This window comes from Motacilla alba, chromosome 9 (assembly GCF_015832195.1).
Source record: "Motacilla alba alba isolate MOTALB_02 chromosome 9, Motacilla_alba_V1.0_pri, whole genome shotgun sequence".
Lineage (NCBI taxonomy): Eukaryota > Metazoa > Chordata > Aves > Passeriformes > Motacillidae > Motacilla > Motacilla alba.
Genome location: NC_052024.1, coordinates 1,133,329 through 1,153,517, shown reverse-complemented (window position 1 = coordinate 1,153,517; position 20,189 = coordinate 1,133,329). Strand labels below are relative to the sequence as shown.

At 54.4% G+C, this 20,189-nt stretch overlaps 1 protein-coding gene across 2 annotated transcripts; it reads left to right on the top strand.

Annotated features, from left to right (window-relative positions):
• Positions 1-15,401: 15,401 nt before the first annotated feature.
• On the top strand, positions 15,402-17,099 carry LOC119704464 (transcription cofactor HES-6-like). Of its 2 annotated transcripts, XM_038145783.1 has the most exons (4): positions 15,402-15,532; positions 15,619-15,705; positions 15,781-15,862; positions 15,947-17,099. In XM_038145783.1, exons 1-4 carry the CDS (start codon positions 15,467-15,469, stop codon positions 16,378-16,380), a joined length of 669 nt encoding a protein of 222 aa, XP_038001711.1. In that variant the 5' UTR covers positions 15,402-15,466; the 3' UTR covers positions 16,381-17,099. The 2 variants fall into 2 exon arrangements, with proteins under 2 accessions (XP_038001711.1, XP_038001710.1); XM_038145782.1 differs by having other exon boundaries at positions 15,781-17,099.
• The last annotated feature ends 3,090 nt before the right edge of the window (positions 17,100-20,189 follow it).

The following is a 20,189-nucleotide window of genomic DNA, read 5'->3' as shown; positions in this document are numbered from 1 at the left end:
GAAGCCAAGCTAAGAAACTAGCTCATCTGTTGGCTTTTATTGTGCTGCTATGACTTGTGTGGTGAATTCCTGGTGGGGAAGGTAACAGCAGGCAAGCAAAGAGTGCCTCACTGGTGGTGAAGTTCAGGTGCAATGTGCAGCCCACAACGAGGAACTCTGTGGTGGAGTTCCATCCTGGGGTCGCTGCTGAGGCACAGGGTTTGGGTGGTGCAGACACAAGGTGGGACAACTGGCAGGATTTGTCACCTTTGGGGAGAAGATGGATTTCCAGCCCAGATCTGGAGATGGTAAAAATTTACTAAAAGCCAGCCAAGTTTGTTCCTGTTACCAGCTGGCTTGGCTGTTGAACTCCTTGAATGGGGTGCTGGTTGCAAGGAGGGGGAGCTGTGCAGCTTTGCCTTCCAGATGGAGCTCAGCAACCCAGACTCTCCATAGCCATCCCCGCTCCACCTCGCCCCGGAGGCTGGAAGGAGGAAAGGACAGGGGAGGGGGGTGTACATGAAGGAAGACCATGGAAGGAACAGTACAGGAGCAGTGTACTTTGGTGGGTAGGGCACCAGCAGGGCTGGGCTGTTCCTACATCTGCCAGCTGTCAGCAGTGTGACTTTAGGGGAAGCCGTGTCATTTCTCCACCTAACTCTTCCAGTCTGCACAAGCATTCACATGACAGCGTTTGCAAACTAAAGAACAAGAGTCCTATACATAACAGGCCTACTCAGGCCCGAGTAACCCGTGTGCTGAACTGAGAAAATACAGTTTTCCTTGGCCACAGCAGCCACACACATGTAAAGCCCAAAGATGTGCATTGGTCTGTCAATGCTGGCAATGCTACACCACTGTTGTGTACAGTGTAGCAAAGAACAGCACCCAAACAGGATGGAGAGCCTAAAACTCCCCCACACGAAAACTCCCCAACAAGCAGGTCATCAGGGAAGTGATCACCTTACTACTACTACTACTACTGCTACTACTACTACTACTACTACTACTACTACTTAACCCTAACCCTAACTCTAACCCTAACCCTAAAACCTAACCCTAACCCTAAGCCACTGAACCCTAACCCTAAAGTGAAGTATAATTTGTAGCAGAGAACAGCACCCAAATAGGATGGAGAGCTTAAAACTCCCCCACACTACCTTGATAAGGAGCTGATCAGGGAGCAGTCACACAGCCTGGCTGCACCATTTGGGTCTGCTGCTATGTCTCTATCAGGCAGTGACCTTAGGGACAGGCATCCCTGGAGGTTTTGCAGCAGCAGAGGCAGGCCCTGGCACAACAAATCAGTCACCAGCTCAGGTTTGGCACTGTGGTGAGATGGCAGCTGAGACACGGCCAGGTGGGTGTTCACATCTGAAGCAATGAGCACAGGGTGGACACTCAGACCCTGCCCTTCCTGAGACAGATTGCATGGCCTGGGTCAATCAGGCACTGATCCACCCAGGCCAACACCATTCCCCCAAAAGAGCTGCAGATGTGTCCCCGCTCTGCTGCAGTGAGGGCTGGGTGAAGCAGTGGGGAGTGCAGGGGGTGCCTGGAGGCAGCCAGGAGCGAGTGCTCAGCCAAAACAGATCAACAGGCACTGAAATGGGAGGGTCCCCACGGAGAGCCACGGCGCACAGAAAGCTGCTGAAAGGAATGGAATGTGAGAGTGAGCAGCTTTGCCCAAGATAGGATCCGCATCCACCTGGAGCAGCCCCAGCCGGATGCACCGTCTGCTCAGAGCGTTCCACGAGGACACGGCGGCCAGCGGGGTCGGAACCAGCAGGCAGATCAAGGGGTGTTAATGCAGAACGTATCCCTGAGCCAGCTGGCAGGGAGGGATCGTGGAAGACCTTCAGAAGGGCTGTCTGAGGACCATGCCTCCTGCTTGAGCCAGACTGGAATTTATCAGTGGCATCATATATGCAGAGGTGTGACTGCCATGAGGATGCAGCGGCTCTCCAGAGGGGAAGGAGTGACAGGATGGACAGACAGCAGTTGACGGGTCACCCAACAAAAGAGACGGCTGCTGTGAGACAGAAGAGGGGCCATCCCATCTCTCTGCTCTAACAAAGCCATCGAGCTGTACAGAAGCCCTGGCAGAGGATATGGTTTCACAGGTACCATTGGTACACTTGCAAGCAGAAGGCCACTCAGTCAGATGATCAGGGTAGCAATGAATTCACATCACATTTCTGAAAGTTCACCTGCTCGGTGTGACCTCCAGGAGTTCCCACACGATGCAGGACACGGCCGATACAACACATGGCTCATGAGTAGTTCAGGGGTGTTGTCCTGTCTCTGGAAGGTGCAGGTTACCTCTGCTTTTCTTTTCCTCTTGTCAGCTCCTGCAACAACAGATGCTGTTTCTGAGAGCTTGTGGGCTGACAATGCAGCTCCTCCTGGGCCTGTCACACGAAAGAAACCATCGTGCTGCAGTGCCACAGCAAGGAGAGCACACAGGAGCAGCCAGCAGCGGGCTGGAACTGCCCACTCCTCTGAGCCTCACCTCCCCACCGTGTGCTGCTGCCAGCTGTGGAGCATCACCCCTCAGGAAACACCACACTCAGGTCACTCAGCAGTGCCCACCACTGCTCCTCGGGTGTCTGAGGTCCAGCAGGCAGAAGGGCAGCACATCCCTCCTGCTCACAGTCCCAGCACACGGCACACAGGGGTGGAATGCACACCGGGGGTTTTCTTTGGCACCTCAGCTCCTCTGCAAGCTCCACACACCAGGGTGGTTGTCTGAGGTAAAAGGGGAATCAGAGGGAGCTGTATTACCAGCCCAGCTCCTGAAGGATTTGGAAAGGGGACAGGCATCAGTGAGGAAGGTGAGAATTGCATCTCTTTTCTTTATGGGATGGTTATATCAGCAGCAACATGGGTGATGCCTGAAACAGGCAGCTCATGACATGTTTGCTGTATCTTAGGAGTAAGATGAGCCAGTGCAAGAAAAACAAACAAGCAAACAAACAAGCAAGGGCTGGAGGCCAACCAGGGCTAATTAGCACTGAACAGCATTTGCCAGAAGAGCCCCCTGCTGAGCTACAGCTCCTGCTGGCAAGGGGAGCCGCCAGTCTGTCCAGACAAATCACATCCCACAGCAGCTCCCGAGCAGCAGAGGACCAAGAGGGCTGGCTCTCCTGGGGTGCCCCTCTTGCTGCTCCCCAGGACACCCTCCCCAGCACCCTGCAGGGCCAGCTGCCCTTCTTCACTCCCCTGAGACAAGGCCGTGTTGTGAAAACACTTGGGCTGGGGAAGTGCAGCTCACTGGAGGACAACCTCTTGTGGCAACCTGGATTTTAAGAAAGAAATGTGGAAATTTTACAGGTCTTCCTGTAAAAAAGTTGCAGTGTCATGAGCTGTCTGCAGCAGAGCCAGGGGACAGCGAGGTGGCTCAGTGCCACTGAGTGCAGCCCTGCAGAAAGGCTCAGCTGCACAACATCTTCGTGCTCGGCTTGTTCAGCTGATCTCATTCATGTACAGAAACAAGGCAGGCCCTGGGAATGCAGTGTATTTACTCTGCTTGAGGTGTGTTTTAAAAACCTGATTCCAACAGCATTAAAATTAAACAACTTGGCAGAGAGCCCATAGAAGAGACTGTATTTCAAGACTTAACCAAAGACACAAAGATAGTTCATACAATTAGGCTGACAGTGAAATGCTGAACTTAATTATGACTTCAGCAATGATGACATATTTGTGATGATTAAGTTCAAGATATGCAGATAACAGGACATGGATAAACTGCTGGGTTCCCCAGACTCCCTTTTTTACTCTCTTCCCCTCCTCTCCCCTGAGGAAAAAATCCTGCCACAGTCTCAGTCAATCCTCTCCCAGTAATGTTCAACTTCTCCAGATAAATTCAACAAAGGAATAAGGAAGGAAAGAAACTATGAGGAAATGAAGCTCATGTAAATTCTGTCAACATGGGCATCTGGGCTGAAGTGAGAGGTCCTGCAAGGGGGGGTTTTCCTTTTGCTGTGATGCAGAGCCACAAAGGATGGGCACAAAGGAGAGAGGATCCAACCAGACAGCACAAAGCCACGGGGAATCAGGCTTCACCACTCCCAGAGAAGTACCCTAGGTGGCAAGTGCAGGAGGAGACTTTCTCCTGGAGGCTCACAGTACATCACAAAATATATTAAAGACAGTTTCATGTCATCTCTCCTCTCTTTCGCTGGCCACTTGTGTCGCACAAATGCTAAGGACAGTGTTGTTGCTGCCCCAGGGTCTTCTGCACACCCTGCACCAGGCCTGCTGCTGCCCAGAAAACCTTGCCTTGCTTCTATTCCAAAATCCCGAGTGGATTCAAACAAAATTCCAGCCACATTAGCCTAGTAGAATAGCTCTCTCCCCTCACACCCACCTCCTGGTCAGGGGGCAAAAGTGACTCCTTTCCACATCCATTCCCTTTCCTAGACCAACAATCTTCCTATGAAGATCATACTGCCCTGGGAAACTGGAGCAGACAGCCTCCATCTGGATCTGGGTTACTGTGTCAAATGAAAATCACCAGGTACTTTGATCCAAAAATTCTTGAAGACTCTGACAGCGTGCTGGCAGTCTCACCAGAGTGAACAGAGTGCCTGAAAAGCCTTTTAGAGGGACCTGTGGAGCTCTCTAGCACAAACCTCCTTGAAGCACGGCCACTGCCAACAGTAGGTCAGGGTGTCTGTACTTTATCTGACTGAGCCTCAAAAGCCACACAGGAAGGAGATTCCCTGACCTCTCTGGGCAGCCTGTCCCAGTGCTGCTCCAGCCCTGTGGCAGAGAGGGTTTCCCGATGCCTGATCTGAGCCTTGCAAGCTGCATTGTGGGACCCCTTGGTTTGAGCTGTCACTGATGGGAGGAAGAGCCTGACTCCACCAGCTCTGTAACTGCACTTCCAGCAGCAGATTCCCCTCAGCCTCCTCCTGACCAGACTGAACAAGCCCCCTTTTCCCAGGTCCTGACATGTTGGCAGTTCCCTACTGGACCCCTCCTCCTCCCCTCCCCACCCTTCTGACCCTGGGCTCGCAGGACTGGATGTTCCTGCAGTTGTCACTGCACAGACCCAGAGTCCTGCCCCAGCCCGGCACTCAGCATTTCCGGAGCTGTGAAGCAGCCTGCAGGCAGGCAGTCTGACGTGGATAACTTCCATCCAGCAGGACCATGGAAGAGGCGTAGCAGTGACCTACTGAGCAGTTCAGGGTGAGCACAGACCTTTCATAGCTTACAGTAGTGAGCAGTAGTGAGCTGCTCAGTGTGAAGCCCAGGGTGCCAGCCCTGCTCAGGCTGCTGCAGCAAATACTGAATGAGGTTTGTCCTGCCCTCCCCAGAGACTCACCCCACACCACCGTGGGGCTCACTTTGCCTCAGGGGCCCTCTGTCTGGAGAAGGAGCAGGAAACTCTGACTTGGAAGCTTTCAAGATCACTTCCTCCTTCAGAGGAATTCAGTGCAAATACCATTATTGACACAGCACAGGAGTAAATCATTCCGGTGCCCTCCCCACACGGGCCTGAACTCAAACATCGTAAAGCCTCTTCCTGGGACCCAACACAAACAGAATAAAAGCAGCCTTGTAGCCAGGACATGAAAGCAGAATTCCCCTCTCTTAACCCCTAACCCACAGTCCATGCTCCCCTTCCCTTCTTGCTTTCACAATCTCAAGAGGTGGAGTTGTCTGGCCTGAAAGGAAAAATTGAAAAGCAAGTCTCCTGCTTGATGCCAGACAGGGCTTGCCCAGAGGCCCCAAGAGCAAGGGCAGCCCCTGTCCTGGTGCAAGCAGTGCTGCCCACGAGCCCTGTGCGTGCCCACCCTCACATGGTGGGCCGGATCCAGGATGGATGAGCCCCTGTCTGAAGCCCTAAATCAGCTCCAGGGGTTAGGAGCGTTTCATGCACACCCACACAAGGTCTTCTGACAATTTCCAGATGGCTTCTTGCTAAGAATATGGATTTCCTAGGTGTCTCTTTCAAGAGGCTTAGCTGTCTCACACGGTGTTTGGATGGTTGGTGCTTAGGCTCCTTCTCAGAGCTCAACTCTTTCTCTTTGTAACTCTTGTCTTCTATAAAAAGCAATAAGAAATAAATGAATACATAAAAACCAGAGAGTCATCATAATATAGGAACTTTATCTAGAAGAGAAAGTCCTAGAAAACAGGAGGGATTGTAGGAGAGATGACTGGGTCAGCATAGCTGTGGGCAGATGTTGAAGGAAACCACATGCTCCAGCACTTGCAGGACCTGCTAAACACAACTCACATGAGAGCCAAGAGACACTCAGGACAGCTGCTTCTACCTGCACTTTGGACTACATTTATCAGAGACTTTAGCCCAGAGAGCTTCCCCAAAAAGCACCACACATTTTTGCAGTATAGAGAACACCAAGGAATATGTGAGTGTCAGATGATTGAGAAAAAGCAGCAAAAGAGCAGGACTGGAACTTCCATGCTTGTGTCTGACCCAGCTCCAGAGAGTACAGAGCTGTTTGGGAGAGATGGGAGGAAGAAAGGTGAGAATCCAAAGGCACTCAGGGTGCTGCAGGATGCCACCAGGCAGAAACACCTTCAGAAGCCATCCACCACTGCCACGTGTCATGGCCTGCCCTCCTGGGCTGATTGCTGCTCACAGGGGACAGGAGGGCAGCAGGGGGGCAGGCGGTGGGGCAGCCACATCCCACCCAGACCCAAGGGCTCTCCTCTGGGGAAGTGCCACACCAGGACCAAAGGTCCTGTCCCTCGCTGCGTGAGGAGCAGCACCAGCGCCTGTGGGGACCCTCCCAGAGGACGCCGTGTCCTGCTGAGGTGTCCCAGCAGGAGCACACAGGGCTTGCCTGGCCCAGCCCAGCCCTGCTGTTCTGCCGCCCCAGGCTGGGCCCTGCAGTGATGGCACCCTGCAGCCCCCAGGCCCCTGCCACGCTCAGCCCTCGCTCTAGGCCAGGCCCAGGCTGCTCCCAGAGAGCTGCAGGAGGCAGCTCAGCCCTGCCGGCCCAGCCTGGCTGAATCTCAAGCCCTGGCAGGTGGGGACCTGCAGTGCTGCCCTTGCTTTCCATAATGCCCAGAGGATCTGTTTACACGGACACCTGGGGTCAGGCCTGAGGGCTGCCTCCACCCAGCTCAAGCCTGCCTCAGAGCGTGTACTTGAAACCGTCTGCTCAGTCCTTCCTGATCCTCCAGATGAGCTCAAGGAATCAGCCCTGTTTCTCCCGGGCTTGTCTGAATTACAGGTTAGAGAGGAAGTGAGCTCTGCTCACTCCAGGCTGCTGTGGCTTGGCGCTGGCCAGCCGCTGGGGCCGGGCTCCGGCCTTGAGCCCAGACACTCAGCACGGAGCTGTGGCACTGACAGGGTGACTTCTTCCCTGATCCTCAAGTCTGTCCAGAAAGCCTTGAAGAGCAAAGCTCAGGGAGGTGCCAGAGGGGATGGCCAGCAGGGCAGGAGGAGCTGGAGGTGCCAGAGGAGATGGCCAGCAGGGCAGGAGCTGGTGGTGCCAGAGGAGATGGCCAGCAGGGCAGGAGGAGCTGGAGGTGCCAGAGGGGATGGCCAGCAGGGCAGGAGGAGCTGGAGGTGCCAGAGGGGATGGCCAGCAGGGCAGGAGGAGCTGGAGGTGCCAGAGGGGATGGCCAGCAGGGCAGGAGGAGCTGGAGGTGCCAGAGGGGATGGCCAGCAGGGCAGGAGGAGCTGGAGGTGCCAGAGGGGATGGCCAGCAGGGCAGGAGGAGCTGGAGGTGCCAGAGGGGATGGCCAGCAGGGCAGGAGGAGCTGGAGGTGCCAGAGGGGATGGCCAGCAGGGCAGGAGGAGCTGGAGGTGCCAGAGGGGATGGCCAGCAGGGCAGGAGCTGGAGGTGCCAGAGGGGATGGCCAGCAGGGCAGGAGCTGGAGGTGCCAGAGGGGATGGCCAGCAGGGCAGGAGCTGGAGGTGTCTCTAAGGGCAAGCTTCAGTGATTTCCTTTTAGGGCCTGACACAATATTCCTAACAAAGTTTGCACTGCATACCCCCATAGGCCAGGGGCAATTTATAGCCCACCTGGAGCAAGGGCCACCTTGTGCACCTCCTCTAGCACGTGCCTCTTGTGACACTCTGGTCACAGCCCCAGAGCTCTTGCTGCCAGCTGTCAGATTAGCTTGCTGGGGGATCCAGGCAGCTCAGCAGCCCTGGGGACGAGCCACCCCAGCTCTCACACAGCCCTGGCAGACCACACAGCTCTCCTCTGAAAGGGCTGCAGGGAAGGAAGCAAAGAATAGCCCAGCAGAGTTGCCCACATTCTCAGTTTGTACGTTGCTTTTCAGACCTGCCCTCTAATCACAGTTTTAGGCTGTGGATCATTGGGATTTTGATTTGTCCCAGCAATGTGCACCAGCCTTGAATGGATCTAGTCCTACCACTGTGCTCAGAACCCCCTGTTGGGGCACGTGAGCAAACTTGGTGTTTGCTTTTATATTCATTACAAGGACACAGAAGCTATGGCTGTGCTAAGAAATTTTTACTGGAGTTTATAGAACATTGAGTAATCCCCAGAAGCCAATAAAATGGCTTCACCCCCTAAACTAGCCATTTCAGAGTCCAGTTAAACTGGATCCTGAATTCATGGAGTAAATGAACCCCTTCCCAACATGCCCCACTAAACCAGGTGTGCTGCAGGGATAGTGCAGCCCTTTCTCCAGACTTTAAAAAAAACAAACCAAAATAAAGCACTTTTAATTCTCTATAAAAAATTACATGGTTTAATATGAACTAGCATTTTTTTTTCTCTTTTAAGTCTCCCTGCAAAGCATTAATAGGAGCTGACATGATGTTCCTGACTTTCCATGGTCCCACTGTTCTTTCCTGAGCTTTTTTGCATCTGTGATTTGTGATTAGCCAGGTGAGCTGGCTGCGATGCCCTGTGCCTGCTGACACTGGCAGAATCATGGGAGCAGCCCTCATTTCTTACAGATTTTGGAGGCACAGCACCTCAGAAGGTCCCTTCCATTACCACTCCACGACAGCAGAAAAGTGAGTGGAAGCACTGAGCAGCCCCACGTGACCAAAAGCCAGCACATGGAAAACAGCAGGAAGACATTTGGCATTTTTCTGCAAACACCTGAGTCCCACTAAAAAAAGACATGAAGAAAAATGAGGATCCAGGCAGGAAAATGGCAGCCCAGGAGAATTGTGTTCCCCTCTGCCAGCTGCAATTCTACATCGTGTTCCTGAGACCTTGTGGAGTTCGTGTTTCCCTGTGCTCAAGCTCCAGAGCAAGTATTAGTCTTAGTGTTAGTTATTAGAGCAAGTTATTAGTCTTAGTGTCTTCGTGCAAGTACTCAAAAACATTGTGCTCCTCCTAAACTGTGCCAAGCTCCTCCAGAAGGGACAAGTACATCTGGAGAGGAGGGAATGGCAGCACTCACCTGCTGGCTCAAAGCTGCCTGCCGAGCTTCCCTCACACAACCACCTCTCAGGGCCTTCCAGCACCACTTCAACCTTGGTCCTCACCAAAATGGGTGCAAGGAGCTCTCGCAGAGGCTTAGGGGACTCAACCAAGAGCATAAATTAAATGAGCACTAAGCCAAACAGATGAGCTGTGCCAGGCAGCAAGGCTAAAATCCACTCTAAACTCAGAGTGCTTAAAAAACACCCCCTTCCATAGTACACAGCAGACCAAGCCCTCAGGTTCCTTTCCCCACACCATTTAAAGGACCCTGGGTTACAGAGTGTCACCTCCTTGAAGAAACACCAGCTTAGAGCTAGAGTGTGGCACAGCTGGGACAAGACCCACAAATATCTGCTGCTGTGGCCATGCCCCAGGTTGTTGATGGATACCTCCAGAGAACACATCTGTTCAATCTGAGGCATCCCCTGCTGCAGGATCATACACAGTGTTTGTGCAAAACACAAAATGGGGTGCCAAGACTCTCACTTGGTCTCTGCTTCTAAAATATTTTGATTTAGAAAAGACCAGTGTTCTCAAAATTGACCATCAAATATATTCTGTCATGGCCAAAAAGGATCTCACAGACTTCCCCTAGGGAGCAGGACTTTTCCCTGCCTACAGATATGCAATTTGTGAAGTGAATGCAAACCTCTGAGGGACAGTGAAAGGGGGCATTTTCCAGAGCATTTCACAAAACACACAGGAGCGAAGTTCAGAGCCTGATTATGTACATGTTAATCTGATAAACATAAAACCTGTGTCCTGTCAACAAACCTGGAGTGCCATAGCCAGAGGTACAGGCTGGGAGCTACCCTGGGCACGCACTGCATGGCAGAGCAAATGCTCTCTGAAGGGCACGCTGAAATCTTTAAAAGCTTCCAGCCCTCGTCAGGATTGTGTTTAAGGCCTTCAGCGCCTTCTCTGAAGCAAATGTACTTTAATGAGGATGCCTGTAAGGCATTTAGGAACTAATATAAATATCCTGCAGAGGAGGACTGTGATACATGCAGCCCTGTTACAAACATAGCATAAAGCCTATGATGAAGACAGCCCCATGATAAAGATAACTTTCAATTCCCAAAAATATTAGAGAAATCAAACCCAAGAGGCTTCCCTGGAAACAGTATGTCACTGCTCCCTGAAGCACCACAGGCAGACTCTGGGGTTTTTTTTATCCAACTGAAAAAAAACCCTCTGTACTCGCTTCAGACAATTATTCTCACCTCCCTGAAATACCTTCCACAAACGTAATGTGCCCAGGTGATGCTCTCTGTAACCTCAAGGGCACGGGATCCTGCCACAACAGACCACAGCTAAATGGCAGGAGCAGAAGCTTTATGAGATTGGGCTTCTCTCTGTAGGAGCCCAACAGGGTGACAAGGTAAGAAACGTGGCACAGAGGGTTTTGCTGGGGCAGTGCCCCCCGTGCACAGCACCCATCCATCCCTTATCGCTGGGGAGAGGCTCTGCTCTCCTCTCTGCTTGCTCAGCACAGCCCCTCACCATTCCTGCTGTTTGGAAATCACCACCTCTGAAATGGCAGGAAGTCAAACTACCTTTGGCAGAAGGCTGGGCCCATCTTCTCAGGCAAAGGGGACCCCCAGCTTCCACAAGAACAAACACAGTCTTAGGGCTCTTCTGTGAATGGACATGAGACCCATTTGAATGCTACTCATTAGTGTTTTGGCTGGCATGAACTGTTCCTCTGTGCCCCAGCTGATGAACACTAGCACTGCTGCCAAGTCTGCTGATAAATAAATAAGGATAGGAAAAGCCTTATGGTTTTTGAAAAGGGCAGCAGGAACTCAGTGCTCAAGGCAGCAAACACAATTTGCAGTAACAAACAGACTGGAGTCCGAGAGCAGCTCAGTGCTGATATTCAACCCTCTTTTCCTCTTAAACATCAGCTATTAACAGCAGAGAAATCGATGGCACTGAGGGCAGCTAGGATCCAGCTGATGGGGAATGCTGCAGCTTCCCCCAACAGCCTTCCTCACTCGCTCCATTTATCACCTACAGCCTCAGCTCTTCCAGCTCCAGCCTCACTCCTCTGCTCCTCGGCTCTGTGAGCAGGACTAATCTTCATCAGTGACAAGGCAAGAGACTAATTACAGTACACATTTCATTTGTGACTGGACCCCAGGGAGAGGAGGAGGGGGAAGAAAGCTTTTTGCTTGCTGTGCCAGCTAAACAGTTTGTATTTGTTAGTGCAGAAATAAGTCTGATGGCAGCCAACTGATGCCTAAGGAGCAGCTCGCCCATTAACCCCACATCCACAGTTCACACCCACCACCATTTATATGCACCATTAATATTTATAAGGATGACGTGTCTTTTTGACAGGAACTTGTGCCTCCAGTGACAACAGATGTTATACCATTTATGAAAGAAACTACTCAAGCATTTCCAATGGACCTTGTGCGTGCTCATCATGTCTTTATCCCGTGCCCTGATTGTATTATCCACACAGAGCCTGGGTCACCTCCTGACTCCAGTCCAAGGGCATGCATGGCAGCACACTTGCCTGTGGAGTACTCAAAAATGTTTTGAGATTCATTATGTCTCTGTGAATGCTCTTCTGGGAGCCAGAGACCTTCCAAATGCACCTGCCAACTCAAACAGAAGCGTGTGAGGCCACGATGCGTCAGAAATGAGGATTTGCCACTTACCTGGGCCTCCAAAACCCACGGCACGTAGCTGAGGCTGCAGGATGGCCTCCCACAGTTGCCTTTGCCACTGTCACCGCAGCTGCATTAGTGCTCATGCATCATCTAGAAAGAATGAAAGCTTGTTTTATAGGCTGTGTTATACTGCTCTACACACAGGCCTGCAGGAGAACACATGCAGCAAGGCCCAGATGCCATTATCTCTGCCGAAACGATGCTGCTCCTTGGCTAAACTGCCATTTATAGCCTGTGTAGGAGCCTGCCCCTGGCAGGACAGAGCTCCCTCGTCTAGCAAAGGTTAAACTCCCACCCTTCGTGCAGAAGGAAACAGTGCCTGTACACATCCCCTCAGCAGGGAGCAGGATGGGCTTAACCTGGATAAAACACAGATGAGTCGATGGGTTTAGTGAAATCTTCAGGAACCACCACGCATGGACAAGCACCGAGGTATTGGACAAGGTATCTAAGGAATGTTTTCTTTTACTAGATTGCAGTTGACATTTCCATTAAAATGCATGAGGTTACCATGATTCGCTTCACCTGATGTGATGGAACTTGTTTAAAGTAGCACAAAAATGTCACATTGTCCCTGTGGGCTAGGGGAGATAGCCTGCAGTGACTTCCTCCTCCAGAATGGCAGCTCTACTGATGCCCTGATATTTATGGCACATACATTTTTAATGCCCTGCACAAACAGCTCCAGCATTTGTCAACTCATTTGACCTGCAGCTTTTCAAAGAAAATACAAAAAGACATGCTGCAGAACAAGAGCCAGCAATGTGTGCAATGCCTTGCCATCAGCACCCGCCCAGTCAGAACAGCAGCAGGATGTTGTAGCCATGGCCAGCTCTCTCTGGCCATTCTTAGCCAAGATTTGCTGCTCAAATCTCCTCATGCGTCCCGAAGTGCTCACCTTGTGCCTCCAGCTCCTCACTGCTCAAAAACTCGCATGGAGGCTTGTGAGAGATCATTGCTGCTCAGCAGCCAGCAGAGCTTCACCACCCAAGTCCTGCCACATCTGAACCTCGACTGGGGTGAATTCAGGAGCTCCTTCACTTCTGATTTCCCTGCATGAACAAAGCAGCACCTCTAACCCAAGTTAGCTCTGAAACACAGCTGGTCCAAACACCTGCAGTCAAGAGGCCTGGCAGGTTTGGGGACTGCACACAATTTACAGCAGTGTTAACCCCCCTGTTAGAGCAGTGTATAGATGGATATTTGTGAGGTTTGGTTTTACCCCCGCCAGCAACTAGGCTCACCCACTTCCCCCCACCCCTGTTCTAGGAAAAGCTGAGCTTTCTCTGAAGAGAAAACAAGCTCACAAAGGCTTGGAGTTCATATTTTACCAACGATTACACACATTGTGTGTTACTGCACATTTCCCAAATGTGTGTGTGCACTGTGTGTTTTTATACTCCTTTGATGACCTTAGGTGCCTAGTTTTGCTTCAGAACAAAGATGGTTCTTCAAAATTGTGACATCCATTATTTTGCTGCAGTTTGCACGCACACAATTGTGGTTTTCCCCTGCCACTTAGGTAGGCTGAGTATGGATCAACCAGGCACAGAATGGTCACAGGTGTCTCTACATAAATACAAAAATGTTCTGTACCTGGCCTGGTCCTCAGCATTTCTGCTTAGCCAGCATTAATTACATCATCAAAAAGCATGAGCTGCTTTCCACATTGCGTTACACAGAGAATTTGGTGCTTCAGAGGCAGAAGGACAGATTCAGATACCCAGCCCCCAGCACATCCCACTCTGCTCCTGCCTGGTGCAGGGAAACTTGTCACCACCTGAACAGACTCTCTGACAAAACCCAAGCGCTGATGCTTTAACATAAAAGGAAAAAACACACCAGAAACACCTTTCTGAAAATAACACCTCCTGTCCACTGCGATACAAAGCGAAGAGTGCCCTGAGCTTAGGTCTCCAGCCAGGACATGCCACGTACTGCCTTTACCCGCACGCACTCCGTGCTGGCCTTGTGCAGGCAGTGCCGAGCCTCTCCATGCCAGCCCGCTCTCCCGTCGCACACGGATTAGCACAGCGCCGGCACGGAGCTTTCCACGGCACTTTGAAGGAGAAAAGCAGCGTTAAGCAGCAGCGGGACTGCCACCAGTAAGAGCCAGCCCGGCCTTTCCCGGAGCTCGTCCCGGTACCCGCTGGGCCACGGGACCCGCGGCACCGATCCAGGTGTGGCCGCAGCTCACGCCAGACCTCTCCGCAAGGAAAACCTCAGCACCACCAAAGCCAAAGGGCTTTCCGTGGCGAGACGAACCGGGAGGAAGCCGGAGCAGGAGGGCAGCTCTGCCGGGCGCGGAGGGAGGCGAGCGAGCGGCTCCGCGCCGGCTCCAGCGGGGAACGCGTCTCCCGTTTCCTCGGGCGGCACAAATATGACACGCATTAGCGAGGAGAATAAAAGCAGGGAAACAAAGGAGCGGGAGCGAACACCTGTCGCTGTCCTCGGGGACGAGCCCTAATGCTTTTATTTGCCTCGGTCTGCCGGGGGAACCGCAGCTGCCAACTGTCATCAGCATCAAGTTACCCGCACAAAGCTGCCCGGCTCTTTCAGCCGGGGAGGCGGACGCGCCGGGGCCGGCACCGAGCTCTGCGGGCCCAGCTGCCCGGGGATGCGCTGCACCGCCCGGCAGCCGCGGTGCCCCGCACGGCCACGGCGGGCCCGTCCTGCCGGGCTGGACCCGCAGCCCGGCCCGAGAGCCGCCCCATCCGCCGGCACGGGGCACGACAAGACCGGCTCCGCGGCCGGCTGTGCGTGCTTAGCCCCACGGCTTCCCGGGCACGGCTCAGACTGACTCTTGCACGCCCAGGTCGGTGCTGACGCCCCGCCGGCAGCTGGCCGGCCCCACTGTGCCCTCCGTTCCACCAGCACCCCAGCCGCACACACGGCTAGTCCGAGCCTCTGAGCCCGTACCGGGCGCTGCGGTTTGGGTTCAGTGCGGCTGAGTGACGGTCCAGCCGCCCCGCGGAGCCGCGCGCTCTGGGGGGAGCGCGGCACGGCGCGGCACGGCGCGGCCCGGCCCGGCATGGCGCGGCACGGCACGGCGCGGCACGGCACGGCGCGGCACGGCGCGGCACGGCGCGGCACAGCACAGCACGGCGCGGCACGGCGCGGCCCGGCGCGGCACGGCACGGCACGGCACGGCACGGCACGGCACGGCACGGCACGGCACAGCCCGCTCCGGCTCCCGCTCCCGCTCCGGGGCCGGGCCCAGCGCCGGGGCCGCTCCGCCCGCCCCGCCCCGCCCCGCCGCAGACAAAGCGCGCGGCCGCCATTGGCCCGTTCGGCCAACGCTCGGCGCTGCCCGCGCGGCGCGGCCAATGGGCTCTTTGACATGCAAATCGCGGGGTATAAAAGGGGCGGCGCGGGGCGGGAGCGGAGGGAGCGGGCAGCGGCGCGGCCATGGCGCCGGGCAGGGAGCTCCCGCCGCACGGCGAGGGCTGCGCGGGGCCCCGCGGCGACAGGAGGGTGAGCGGCGGGGGCAGCGGCGGGCGGGGCCGGGCCGGGCCGGGCCCGGAGGGGCGGGGAGGCTGACGACGCTGTTGTCCCCGCAGATGAGGAAGCCGCTGGTGGAGAAGAAGCGCCGGGCGCGCATCAACGAGAGCCTGCGGGAGCTGCGGCTGCTGCTGGCCGACAGCGAGGTGAGGCAGCGGCGCGGCGGGGCGGGGGCCGGCGGGGCCCGGGGCCGCGCTGACGGCCGCGGCGCCCCGGGTCAGTTTCAGGCGAAGCTGGAGAACGCGGAGGTGCTGGAGCGGACGGTGCGGCGGGTGCGGGCCGTGCTGGAGCGCCGCGCCCGCGGTGAGTGCCGGCCCGGGGGGCGGCGGGGGGCGCCCGGCCCGGCCCGCGCCTCACCCGCGCCCCTCTCTGTCCCCCGCGGCGCAGGGGGCGGGCGGCGGCTCCTGGAGGCCAGCGAGCGCTTCGCCGCCGGCTACATCCAGTGCATGCACGAGGTGCACACCTTCGTCTCCAGCTGCCCCGGCATCGACGCCACCACGGCCGCCGAGCTGCTCAACCACCTGCTGGAGTCCATGCCCCTCAGCGAGGGCGGCTGCCCGGACTCGATCACGGACCTTGCGGGGGAGCCGGCCCTCGGCCCCTGGCCCGCCGGCGAGGCGCTGGCCCTGCCGCCCGGAGCCCGCCCGGGCCCGGCCCTGCCCGCCCCGGCGCTCTCGCCCTCCCCCGGCGAGGAGACCTGCTCCGACTCGGACGAGGCGGAGGCCGGGCCGGGCCAGACCTCCCCGGACGGACTGGACGCGTCCCAGACGCGGGGCCTGCCCTCGCCCGGCTCGCCCAAATCCATGTGGAGACCCTGGTAACGGCGGAGAGGAGCCAGCGGGGCTGCCTGTGGCGAGGGCAGGGTGCCCGCGCACGCGTGTGCTGAGTGCGAGTGTCTGTGTGTCTGTCTGAGAGTGTCTGTGTGCGCGGCTGGCAGCGCTGTGGCTGCCGACTCGGGCACTCTTGACGCTGTCACCCCCTGACAGCCTAATAGCGAACGCGTTAACATTTCATCCCTGTGCGTGTGTGGCATTTTGTAACTTCGGGGGTTGTTCTTACGAGAGGATGGGGGGAGGAGGGAAGTGGTTTGTAGTAGCAAAGCTCTCTGGTGGAGACACAGCAGTTACTTTCTAACCCTGTCTCTTTCTTCTTGGCCCTTAGAAGCGGCCCAAACACCGCTCCCTTTTTCTTAAGTCCTTGTGCGTTTTAAACCACGATAGTTAATTGCAGGAGAAGCTGGAGCTGAGTCTGCGTGCACGGTTTCAAGCGTTCTAGTGATAGCACAGACCCCTGAAAGGTGTCTATACCTGATAGCAGTCTAAAGTCTCACCTTTAGGGAAGGGAGAGAAAGCTAGAAACCTGGTGGAATTAAACATTTTAAAAGATGTTGGTGGCAGGGTGCCTTTTAGAAATGAGTGTCTTTATGCACATTTTGCTTTTAGCACATTTGAGTTTATTGTGACCTTATGTATATTAGGGTGTCAAATGTTTTTTTTATTTTTACTCTTTAATAAAAAACCTCTGAATTCACAATGTGGCATATATTGTGTAATGTGGTGTGTTTCTAACCTGTTTAAAAACATTTAAAATACAGCTCCCTCTTGTTGGCTCTTGACACCAGCATGTCTGTATCATGGAAACAATGCTGGTAATTAAGCACTTAATTCTTGTACTAAGCATTGTTAACTTAACTATTGGAATTCAAATATCTCTTTTGTTTAATTCTAGTTGACACTTAAGTTTATTGAGTGAGCAGGGTCAGACTGGCTGAGGTTGGTCCCAGGCCACAGCGTTTGGGGCTGGTTGGTCTGGATGCCAGGCTCAAGCCTGCTCTACTTGATCTGCCATCTGAAGGCGTTGCTCACACATGCACAGCCCGAACTTCAGACGTGCTAGGCAAATCCTGTCCTGGGGCATAACTTCACAGGAGGCTGGTTTGCTTTTTGGGGTTTTTTTTTTGTTGGTGGAGAGCAAGAAAAGACTCCGTTGAATGGAGTGTCCAATGTTCTTTAATGTTTCTGGGGCTGTGGAGGGGGACCCTCAGCATTCTTATCCTGGTTCCTGCTTTGGGGGGATGCCAGGTTATTTTTGCTGTGGTACAATACCTTTCAGAGAACTGACATTGTAAAGAGGAAAAAAGGGTTGTAAAGTGTCTTAAAATGTGGAAGTTCCCAAGCATAGAGCAAGCAAGGAAGGAAGCAGCCTGATGACCGAGGGACTAGGTGTACCTTTGTCAGTAACCACTCAGAATAATAAAAATAGAATCTGAAGCGCTGGCTTCAGTTACAAAGGCCTTTCCTTTGCAATTTTCTTTACCTGGGCTCTGTGTTCTTGTTCGAAGGTGTGCATCAGAATGTTTGGTCCTTCTCATCCCCTGTTGCATTAATTCCCGTAGAGCTGGAGGCGAGGGGCAAATCCCAGCTGAGCCAGGGGCGGTGAGAGCCTCTGTAGTGGCCTGTGTGCTTTAGGGAGGGAGGTTGGGGTTTGAAGTGTAAGTGGAGCCTGGGACACTTGCACTAAAGTGAGCACCCTACACACCCGCTGACCTCTGGCACCGAGGCTGCTCCTCTCTAGCCCCAGCCCAAGTCCAGGTTTATTTGCATCAGTTTCCCTCAGCTCTCACATCTCGTTTGATCCATCACTCTCCCCTCTTAGTTCAGAGTTGCCTGTCGCTCCAAGGGCAGCTCACACACAGCCCCTCACTGCAGTGTGACCCTGCTCAGCCTGAGCCCCCCGTGTCCAGTGGCTGGAAAAGGCCCTTGAGGAGAAGGAGCTGAGCTCCTGAACGTGACAGCAGCACTCAGACCCTGCCTGGGCTCAGTGGCTTCAGCAGTGCCCTGCAGGGCTGATCCTGGCCCCAGGCAGCCTCTCCGCTGTGGCAGGAGCACCAGAGGCAGCGTGGCTCGGCTTCATCTCCGTGGGCTGAAGCCCCTTGTGTGTTAGGGCTCTCTGTACTGCCCCTGTGAAAGCAAGTGCAAGTCCTGACACTTTGGTGGCAGAAACACAGCCCAGAGTCAACATACAAGCGCCAGCTTTAGTTCAGCAGGGGCTGGGGGCAGCTCGAGGCAAAGTCCTCCCTGCCCAGCAGCACTGCCGCTGTGGTGCTCAGCTTCCCTGTACGGCCCTTGCAGAGTGGGAGCCAAAGCAGGGACCTGCTGCCTTCCCTATTCCTGCTCGTGCTGCCGCCCTTCCCACAGCCAGGGGAGCCTTCCCGGGCGTGCCCCGTGGCCTCTGCTGCAGGAGGGACAGGCAGCAGGGCTGTGAGGCCACCTGGACAGCTGCTCTCCCAAAGCTGGAGTGGCTGGGAGGAGCAGAGGGATTCCAGCCCTTTCCCCTGAGCACTTGTCGGTGCTGTACTGGCTGACAAGAAAAGCCAGGTCAGAGCAGTACCAGGAGGAGCCTTTCAATAGTGTCAAGCATTTTAGAAATGTGGTAGCAATATGGCCTTTTTTTTTTTTTTATCCACAAATTAGGTTCACAGAAAGTTTAGATCCTCTGATTAGGTGTTGTTGGATTTGTCCATTTGCATTTCTGTACCTTATTGCAAAGGTGTCAAATCTGACACTTGCCTGACAAAGGCAGGATGAGGTGAGGATTCGGGAGTGGGATCTGGGAAGGGGCAGTGTGGGGAAGGAAGGTTTCCAGCAGCTCTGATGAAAAACCAGGAAAGCCTTTTCAAGTCCTTCTTTATAGAAACTGCCTTTACTCTTTTCCATCCCAAAGTAATACAAACAGACCATCTGATCTGACAGTGCACTGCCTTGTAACAGGAGAGAGAGGCAGCACACTAACAGGACTCCTCTCGTTTGGTATTCAGGTGGACAATAATGGAGAGAAGGGCTCGTTTTCCCCTCTCTTTGTATGTCAGTCACTCACACCTGTTACACGGGAAAATGCTCCTTGTTAGACCAGGTCACCTGGGAGGACTTGGAGTTCAAACCTCTACCCAGCCTGTTGGCAACATGTCCCAGGTCTTTTATCAGAGCCTCTGGCCAGGAGGCAAGATCAAGCTTTTAAATCACACCAATCAACGTGCATCTTCTTTCATCTCCCACCAGCGAGCATCCTGCAGCTCTCTGCAGTCTCCCTCTCCAAACAAACGTTTCAGTCTCTATTCCAATTAAAGGGACAGAAGAGTAAAACCAGCCCAGGCCCCAGCAGCAGGTCTAGGGGGTGCACAGACATCATGTGGGAGATCTCTGCTAGGCAGGCACTTGGTTCCTGTCTGTAACACAGCTGACATTTTTTACCATCCAAGGTGCTGCTGTTAGCAGAATGGTATTGAAATGTCACAAAAAAAGGAGGATTTATTCCTATGAGAAGGGCTGGAGTGAGTGTTGGTGAATCCTGGCACCCAGAGCCTTGCCCCATTATGGTAAACTCTCCACAGGTAACAGCCCCACATCCCCAAGGGGCCACCCAGCCTTGGCAGCTCCAGCTGCTGGAGCCCAGTTTCAGGATGGGCCAGGTTTTGGCCCCGTGTCCAAGCACAGCTCTGCACACACTCTCACAGCAGCAGCTCGCCAGTCCTGTGCTGCCCAGCCTGCACACACACAGCTTGTACAGATCCGTGTCCAGCTGCTGGAACACACCCAAACTTTTGTCCAAGCCCCTTGCTCTTTTCTCTGGA

What these genes read in the sequence shown, in the direction of transcription:
- LOC119704464 (XM_038145782.1), top strand. Translation starts at nt 15,467, where the DNA reads ATGGCGCCGGGCAGGGAGCTCCCGCCGCACGGCGAGGGCTGCGCGGGG. An exon ending in GGCCCCGCGGCGACAGGAGG is followed by an intron (nt 15,533 to 15,618) that starts GTGAGCGGCGGG and finishes TTGTCCCCGCAG; the next exon opens with ATGAGGAAGCCGCTGGTGGA. An exon ending in TGCTGCTGGCCGACAGCGAG is followed by an intron (nt 15,706 to 15,780) that starts GTGAGGCAGCGG and finishes GCCCCGGGTCAG; the next exon opens with TTTCAGGCGAAGCTGGAGAA.